Source organism: Suillus discolor, assembly GCF_016758755.1.
Source record: "Suillus discolor strain FC423 chromosome Unknown F5147scaffold_711, whole genome shotgun sequence".
Lineage (NCBI taxonomy): Eukaryota > Fungi > Basidiomycota > Agaricomycetes > Boletales > Suillaceae > Suillus > Suillus discolor.
Window position 1 is genome coordinate 149 of NW_024541958.1, and position 9,098 is coordinate 9,246.

General features: G+C 45.1%; 3 protein-coding genes across 3 annotated transcripts; all 3 read right to left on the reverse strand.

The window, feature by feature from the left end:
* Positions 1-1,058: 1,058 nt before the first annotated feature.
* Positions 1,059-5,419, reverse strand: F5147DRAFT_749512 (uncharacterized protein; the record flags this gene model as incomplete). Its single annotated transcript, XM_041440134.1, has 14 exons — positions 1,059-1,421; positions 1,464-1,483; positions 1,542-1,593; positions 1,648-1,760; positions 3,384-3,527; positions 3,585-3,627; positions 3,652-3,798; positions 3,931-4,076; positions 4,140-4,461; positions 4,504-4,642; positions 4,712-4,908; positions 4,957-5,183; positions 5,248-5,307; positions 5,350-5,419. The coding sequence occupies 14 exons, from the start codon at positions 5,417-5,419 to the stop codon at positions 1,059-1,061; spliced, it is 2,043 nt and encodes a 680-aa protein (XP_041284020.1).
* A 970-nt stretch (positions 5,420-6,389) lies between these two features.
* On the reverse strand, positions 6,390-6,839 carry F5147DRAFT_592169 (uncharacterized protein; the record flags this gene model as incomplete). The annotated part of the gene is made up of 1 exon (XM_041432207.1): positions 6,390-6,839. One exon carries the CDS (start codon positions 6,837-6,839, stop codon positions 6,390-6,392), a length of 450 nt encoding a protein of 149 aa, XP_041284021.1.
* Positions 6,840-7,631: 792 nt separating this feature from the next.
* On the reverse strand, positions 7,632-7,877 carry F5147DRAFT_558172 (uncharacterized protein; the record flags this gene model as incomplete). Its single annotated transcript, XM_041430542.1, has 1 exon — positions 7,632-7,877. A coding segment is annotated over one exon (246 nt), but the record flags the coding sequence as incomplete, so codon positions are not given.
* Positions 7,878-9,098: the final 1,221 nt, after the last annotated feature.

Sequence of the window (9,098 nt, forward strand, 5' to 3'; positions counted from 1 at the left end):
TCCCGTAAGGTAGGAAGCGGCCAGGGTGTTTCGGGAAGTTGCCATATTGGAGATGGTTATCTTCGATCTTCGTAGTGTTCCGAGCAGGAAGTCTTCTACTGTGACAGCGGTTCTTATATTCTTGTGACTGGTCAGGCCGGTACGTTTCGGGGTTCTTCTACAGATCTTCGGTAGCTTTTGAAGATAGGTACGATCAGGGATCTGGCGTCACAGATGGGTGACGTGCGAGTTGAACTTTAATCTTTTGTTACGACAAACGGTCGTGTGCAACTAGGATAATCTAACAGCGACAACCACGACAGTGGTACCGAGTGCTGAGAGTCGTCGGCCTTTACAGACAAGCAAAGGTTGCGTACTCGAACGTAGCTCGTGGTGGTTAACGAGGGGTTACGCTGAGATGATAGCAGGGTTTACAGACAGTGAGAGGCGTCACTGAAGGTACGAGTCGATGTCGAGCAGGTAGCTTTAGCGGGACAAGGAGTTCAAGGGTAAACCTAGTAAGATTAAAGTAAGGAACGTCTACTTTAATCTTCGACCTTATATAAGGCTACTCTATCGTATCTAAGCTCAGCTCGAAGCTGGGTTCTAATCTGCTTATCTACATGAGTCAGAGATAGCGTCCATGAGGCGGGCTTCTATCGTAGATAGCGTCCATGCGGTACGCTTCCATCAGAGATAGGATCCACGTGGTATCCTTCTATCTTGATAACATAAATAGGTCTTCTAGACCTATGTCGTCATGTCATGTCACGTGCGGTCCAGACCGCTTATCTAAGCCGGCAGTTGCCGCTTATCGTCTATCACATCTATCGTCATCTGTCGTCTATAGAGCTGGTGAGGCTCCGGTATCGTCTATAGCCGTGCGGTGGCAGAGGGCTCTCTGCTGGCGGGGGACTCATGCCATGTTACTGTAACAAACAGTCAGGCATAGGCCACGCACATGGAATGGGACGAACCTTTGTCTGCCACCCCAGTACAAGGACAATGAACTGTCGAGCACGGCAATTCATGTGATAGAGGATTACTTCATCATCGTCTTCAAAAGTCAGCATGGAATATTAGTCAGGTGCGAAAAAAAACTTACTTGCATGTGCACGGGCCCTCTGTAGACCATCCCACTCAAGAATAGCCCACTCTTGCAGAGCACAGCGCTCAACCTTGACACGAGACTCTTCTTCATTGCATTGGTCAATCTCAAGCAACAGTTTGATCGCGGCACGTGTGACCTCATCAGCTAACCAATCAGGGGGGTCCGGCACGACATCGTTGAGTCCAACGTCCTCCCAAATGTCAGCATCAATATCAAGATCAAAAATACCGATAGGAGAGATGGGGTTAGGTGGTATAGCATTCAGAGGACTGCGGCACTGTCTGATAAGAGCGCTAAGATCTGTACATAGGTTATTGTATGAGGACACGAGCTTTCATATGGTAGGATTGTGTCGCTGGATTGCGGCATCCACATGAGAATTAAGCTTGTGCTCTGTGACAAAAAAGTGCAATCAGTTGAGGTCCATATGTACAACTTAGAATATAAGTACCGTTCACAGTTTGCCTGTAACAGTGTTCAAGCTTCTCAATTTCAAACTTGCGCTGTCAAAGTCATTCGCGGATACACATTTTAAGAGCTTGAGCGTCTAAATGGACTTGTAGATATACATTGCGATGTAGTTGTTCTAGATGGGTGCGCTGACTAATGCCAAGTCGTGTCTTCCAGCAGCTCAAAGTGTCTGCGACTCTTGATCGGTGAGCGCTGTCTTCTTACTTGAGGTGTCTTATATAAAAGTGGTCAAAAGGCAATGACACCACAATTATACTTTTGATAAGACTAGATGCTGCCAAACAACCTCAAGTTCGCGGTCTACGACTTTTCTTCTTTCGTGGTAGATAACGCGTCGTTCGTGGGAGGTTACCTGCTTATACAGCCTGGTGGTGTGATTCTACCTAGAACAGTAGATGTTCTACAAGAGAAATCTAACTTTATCTGGCAAGACAGATAATGTAGACTTTGTAGAGGAATATCTAGCCTTTCCTATGGCTAGATGGAAAATACTTGATACAAATAAGTCTCTCTAGTCCTTTTTGTTGACTAGACAGATAAGTGATGTGAGGTGCATACTATTGTGCAACTGGTTGCAACTGGATGTAGCAGATATTGCTAGAATTTCCCCCACCTAAATATGAAGGACTTGTTGATGGGAAATAGAAAGATTTGTATGACCGTGCGATACAAATCAAAGATGCTGGTTTGGACTCCTTTGAAGTAAAATACAAAGGATGTATCCAAACTAATAGGATGATAGTGTATAACCAACCGTGTGTTATACAACTGCAATAATACAATGGGTGCGTACAACTACGAGTTATACAACTGAAAATACGTATGCAGATAATCCAACAAAGGAATCTGCAGGCACAGATAAATGGCTTGACTTGATACTTCTAGTCCTCTGAAACGTATATCAGATGCACACTAGACAGTACAGGTACAGTCAAGAAAAGAGTAAATGATCTCAGAGCAAGTCTAGTTACTTGGTCTGCACTTTCTGGCTAACACAAGAGTGTCAATGTCAGAGAAAGTGGAAGAATGTGAGGGGGGGATTCCTTCAGATATTTGATAGGAAAGTAAATTCTTATATTTTTGGGTGGAGATTGGCTCTCCTTTTATACATGAGATGGGAGAAACTGTATAGTACCAAGAAATAAGATTGAAAAGAGAAATGACATCAGAATTGCATCATAAATGACCTCATTGCGGAGCAATGTGGAGCAAAAGTGGAGCCAAGTGGAGCCAGGTGGAGCAGAACATTCTAGCATCCAATGACATCACTATGACATCATGGGTGGCATCAGAGAAACCAACAGAATAGGCCAGAACTATCTGTGGAGCCATATGACATCATTATGACATCATACCCTGTAGGTACATTTTATGAGGCATCTGGGATGTCAATGAATCATATAGGTAAAGAAACAAAAGAAAACATAGAGAAAATAAGGTAGGAATAATCATAAAAGAAAACAAAGCAAAAACACAGGCCTTTTGATAGGGTTTTTGTAAGCTTTTAACTTTTCTCCTTGGTTATTTGTAGTCAAAGTAAATAAGCCAAAAGTTGGGTAATAACCTGAGCTTTTATGCGCCTATTACTTGGACTATGTCAATAAATGATTTCTCCATCATATTTGACTTTTCTTCAAAACACCGTACTTTTGTGTGATTGGAGCACACAAAGCTTTCTGTTGCACTTGAGTCTATACTCAAAGTACATTTTTGTGTAGTCTGAGGACAAAGCTAACAGACTATAGATATGTGGGATAATATGTCATGTATGTGTTCTGCATGATTCCCATATCATGCAGGACAGCGCGCTCCTCAGTGAGACGAAGGTTGTATTCAGTGAGATTATCGACATTTCCCATACAAAGTTGCGTTTCCATGCGTCGCAATGCTCCATCAATCTCAACGAGAGATTTCTCAAGGGAGAGAATTTTTGTAATTTCCTCGTCATTATTTGTCTTCAATCTTCCTGTCGAGATAACGTGCATCAATATTGTAATCGTACATCATGAGCAGTAGCACTTACGAGGCAGGGGTTTCGTCTGATATTCAACTTGCAATTTCCATTCCTGTCATACACAGGTCTCATCGACTGAAAGCTCACGTAGTGCCTGTGCTGCAGTACTCTTCTTCTTGACGCAGTTATTCCACCTCCGGTTCAACCAGTTGCCGTACAAACTAAGGTTCTTGTTATCTAGGTGCCGGACTTGAGTGTTGAGGACAAAAAGTTGCTGATGAAACTGAAAAGGTGGTCAGTAAGTAGCAAACATGTAGTTTATAGTCAGGGGTGAATAAATAATACGACCATGGTAAATATGGTCATGAACGGCTATAGCCCATATGCAACCATTCTCAAAACAGAGAACACTCACCCCAGAAATGTGTAGCGGAGCAATAAGGTGTTTGAGCGCACTCCATAAACACTCGCAACCTTCTCCATCCGAAAGGCCAAAGCCTTCACACTTGCGAGGATGGTATATAATTTGACATGCCCATTGGTGGCCGTAAGCGTGGAAGACTGATATCGCGAAAGTTATACGGCGAAGAACCACATCATCGAGGAGTCAGTACTTGAGACAACTTCGATGAAGCTGACAGCCAATGTCATACAAGAGGCCAACGGTCATATTGGTAGGGAGATTGTCGAAAAGCTTCTTGATCAAAGCGAGAGCGTAGTGCTGCTTTTCTCCTGCCGACATCATGTTGGCAAGCCATAATACACGATCGTGCCGACATAACATGGCCATCACCCCTGTATCTGCAAAAAATTGGGTGCTAGCCTTTTCGTGTTTCTCATCAGCAGCAAGAAAAGATTCACCACAGCCATCTAGCGCAGAGGTCGGGACTCGCATGCCATCCTCATAGTCATCCCCCTCCTCTTCTGTGGCTGCAGGTTGCTTTCTCTTGCGACCCCAATCAAGGGGTCTGCTGCGACAACTCCACACATGGACCTCCATCAATGTCACCTCATCATCCGAAAGGAAAACTGATCTAATTGGGTTTGAGGGATCTGGCCCTCCACCGCATTGGTCCGCTGAACATTTTTGAGTGAAACATGCGTCAATACAAGTATGGACGTCAGGTCTATTGTATAATTTAGAATTATTTTAGTTCCTAATATTGAAACAACTTACTTGAGATTAAGGGTTCTACTTTTTTTGCCAATCATCCAAGCCAAAACAAATCGGACAACGAGACCTTAGATAGTCACTTGGATGTGTTAGTCCCTCAGTCGACAGCGGTGAAAGTGGGCGATGAGTTCCAATGAGATTGGACAAGTGATCTTCAGCACTCATGCAGAGTACAGAGTACCAATGATAAGCGTTACCAAACCGACGAAGAAGATTATCCTATAAAGATATTGATCCTTCAGAACTCAGTATAGGCGCTCAACTCACCTTGGTGGTAAGGTGATACCCGCGGCCAGCCAGAAAAACCTCGAGTGTTTCGCACCAAGCAGTTGTGTTGGGAGTGATATGTACGAACAACGTCTTGACAAGTTCCAGCAACTGAAGGTCAACAGCGAGGGAAGGAGCGATGGGAGCGCAGGCAAAGTAACTGCGAGACAGGAGCTGAAGGGGAGCAGGCGCGCAAGCGCAGCAATCAATTCGTAATATCTCAATATCTATGATATTATCAGCCAACCAATAACTCAGGTAATAAGAGAGACATATGATTGAAGAGTACACAAGTGATCTCGAGAACCCTCCGTCGACAAGAGGATTTGCACTGAAAGGCAGCAACTTCATCTGGCTGCAGTTCAATTCAATCGCGAAGAGAGGTCGATTTACGCAAGTATGCAAGGTATGAAGTGATCAAGGAAGGAATGACTTCAGTTGTCCAGCATCGCCACTGATTCATCTTCTTTTGGCGGCCATTCGAGCGGGAAGGTAGGATTGAATCAGCATCGGAGATGTAGTGTAGTGAGCTGTAGAAAGATGAGCATTCTTCACGGTCTAAAATATTCCCAGCGGATGGGCTATCATGCTGGTTAGCAGAATCAGCATCGCAGAAAGGCTGTTGCTGCTGTGACCTTCCTGGATTGTTGAGTGATTGTTGTGTAAGGTGTTTTCTTCTGGGAAGTACGAGTAGTGGGGGGGCTATAGGAAGATGAAAGTTGCTGCTTTGCTGCAGTTGCCACCTCCTCTTCGCCATTGAAGAAGTGACGAGTTTGTGCTGCGTATTGTGAGAGGTTGGAGTGGACGGCCCAGCAATAGGGTTGGATGAGACCATAACGAGATATTGAAAGCCAGGCACGAAGCCTGCGTCAAGGTTAGTGTCAATATGAAGTCGACTAAGAGATGGTCGAAGGCAAGCACGAAGCCCACGTTAAGGTTAGTGTCAACACGAAGTTGACTATGAGATAGTCAAAGGCAAGCACGAAGCCTGCGTTAAGGTTGGTGTCAACACGAAGTCGACTATGAGATAGTCAAAGGCAAGCATGAAGCCTGCACTAAGGTCAGTGTCGACACAAAGTCAACTACTGAACCCTCAGAGGAACCCAAAGTCCCAAACTTACATCAAATACAAAAACGAAAAAGTGGGCGAATACGTCGATGAACCTTTGGAGCAAATGAGGGCTAGCAAACGTGAAGGAAGGAACTCTACCTGTTTGTGTACACTCTGTTCTGTGAAACTGAAATGTTAGCGGTATGGGGAAAATAAATGTTGATGTCTAAGATAACCTGTTTGACCATGACAAAGTCCCATATGGATGAAACAGCATTAGTGACACATGATGGTATACAAATTATTGACTATTGGGGATATGTACATTAAATCCGTAAGAGCACAATCATTGCAATGGGAAACGAGCACACAGCATCAACATCTAGGCGACCGAATACAGTAAGTGAGGAACGATAGGTGGACGGCCAGTATTGTCAAAATAAGACTGAACGTAGAAGAGACAGCATTCCTTCATCCCCATCCATATGTTGTGCTCACATCCGGTAGCATCAAAAGGTTGTTTGAGGGACTCGGGAAAGTGCTCCCACATTGACAACACCTTGTGGAAACTTTCGAAATATGGTAAAGTGGCGGCGAAAGATGGCGCATTGAGTCCGTCGTTCTCTTGTGGTAAATCCCTGTTCCAAACTTTCAATGACTTCGACGGGAAAATGCTACGAAGAAGCTCCATCCTTTCCTTCCTCGCCTCCTTGTCCTTACGTGCTTCGCACCCAAGATGTTCATCCAGGTCGAGAAGTTCATATCGGAAACTTTGCTCGCAGATTTCATACACGATTTGGCGTGTGAGATCTGCGGGGGGATTGTCGAGCATGGAAATGGCTATGTCCTTTCCACACCAGTGAACATTTGTGGGTGCTGCCCACAAGGCCCGCAGTACCGGAACTTCCTTTTGGAAAAGTGAAGCAGTCGCTGCTTTCGACTTGCTGGTCTTGCCAGAGGTCTGCATGTTCGAAAGATCCTGAGCGTGCTGAGATATCAAGAAATTGCGCCAGCTCTGGGCACAAGGAAGAGGTCGAGGCCTTTCATCATAGACATGTTCTATCCAACTTGGGCGGCATGTCAGCCAGTTGGCAAGGTACTTCACCAAGGATTGCGGGGAAAGAACGTTAACGAATAACCCTGGATCGGGAAGCGAGTAACCATCGTCCATTTTGTATCTGGGATGCTTGATATGGAGGAATTCTTTCTTCACTTCCTCCAATGCTATCTTGAAGAAAGAATTCATTGGTGGCATGAAAGGGTGATCAACATCAGACCACTTGTCACGGCCAGAAACAACTTTATTCTAACGGGGAGCGGTTGCATTGTCTGACGAATTAATTACACACAACAACCATGGAATAAGAATACTGAACTTACATGGCGCAGGCTTGGCATTCATTTTGGCCTTCCCTTTGTCTACACGAGCCTTTCCTACCAATGACTCCCTCGTTACCAGCTGTTCCACTTGGGGTTTTGGAACCAGCAACTTCTCAAAGTTGGAATACGGCTGACGAGCGGCCTCATGACGCCGGCAATTATTGGGACCTCTGGTGATGATGTCAAATGGTTGAGCAAAGAGTTTGATGGGATCGTGGTACATGCCAACGACGAGGTCATCGGGTGGTGTGAAGGAAATGACTTTGATGATGTTCATGTTGGAATTGACAAGTCTGGCATCGCGGATAAGCCAGACAGGAACTCCAGCAGCGTGCACCTTCGTGGTGATAGCGACATCTTCAGTGAAACAACCCATCCATCTAGGGTCAACCTTATGCGTAGTGTCGACGAATCGCATGCGGGGCTCAATAATTTTGTAATAGTCTAGAACCGCCCAGATATCGAGAAACCGGCGCTGATATTCAGCAATGATTATGACAATGTCACACCAGGCCATGGCTTGCTGGAAGCACTCGTAGACAGCGCGCATCGCATGCACCCACCCAACAACATGATCCTCCTTGTGCATCCTAGCAACCTTGTAATTGCTCACCCGCGTGTTGGCCTTCTCGTACAATCACTTGAGATGGCCGACAACATCGGTCTTGAGCTGACCAAAAAGATTGCTGGGGGAAAGGGGAATGAAGTCACTTGAGAAAGTTGGTTTGAACCATGCATATGTCATGCTTGCGTCGTCCGCATAGGCTTCCCGGCGTGGGATTGCAAAACTTCGAGCGTACAAGTCGTCATACATCTGTGGCCACTGGAAGGGATCCAGGGCCCAATATCTACCATCTGCACGTGCTTGAATGATATTGGATTCGTTGTCGAAGGGTTGAGGAATGAATTTCATGTTAGGAGTTGTGATCACTCGGTGGGCATATGTAGCCACACAGAAAGCATCAGTGGCAGTCAGGTAACCTGGACGTCATCAGTCAAGAGCAGTAGAGGTACGAAGAAGCTAAAACGCACGGTCGCCATCGCGCATGAATGGCTTGAAGACAGGAATCAACATGATGGTAGCTCCAGGAATATCGAGGATGGGGAAACACACAGCGACTCACAGTCACTGAGGAAGGAAACTTAAATCAAACAATGACTTGAAGTCACTGCCGATTTAAACGCAACCACGAAGGCAGATAGTAAGAGAGTCTTGAAGAAAGACTGAAGAGAAATCTAATGAGGGTGTGATGTCAGTAATGATAGCATGAATTAATGTAGTAAAAAAAACTTACTGTAAACGGTGACAGGAGTCTTGAGCGAGAAGAGTCTGGCTAAAGACCCAATGTCAGTCATGATAGCGTGACCAAATAACGAATGTACTTACCAATAGTAAGAGAGTCTTGAAAGATTGGAGAGAAATCTGATGATGGTGTGATGTCAGTAATGATAGCATGAATCAATGTAGTAAAGAAACTTACTGTAAAGGGCGACAGGAGTCTTGAGCGAGAAGAGTCTGGTTAAAGACCCAATGTCAGTCATGATAGCGTGACCAAATATAATGAATGTACTTACCTATGGAGGTCTACAGCAGTCTTGAACAAGATCAGTATATCAGCAACAGCGTGCAGATGAATCAGTCAAGTTGGACAGAAGGTTGTTCTAGCGGCTGAAGACAGATCTGGCGGTTTAAGACAATTCCTAGTTGTGA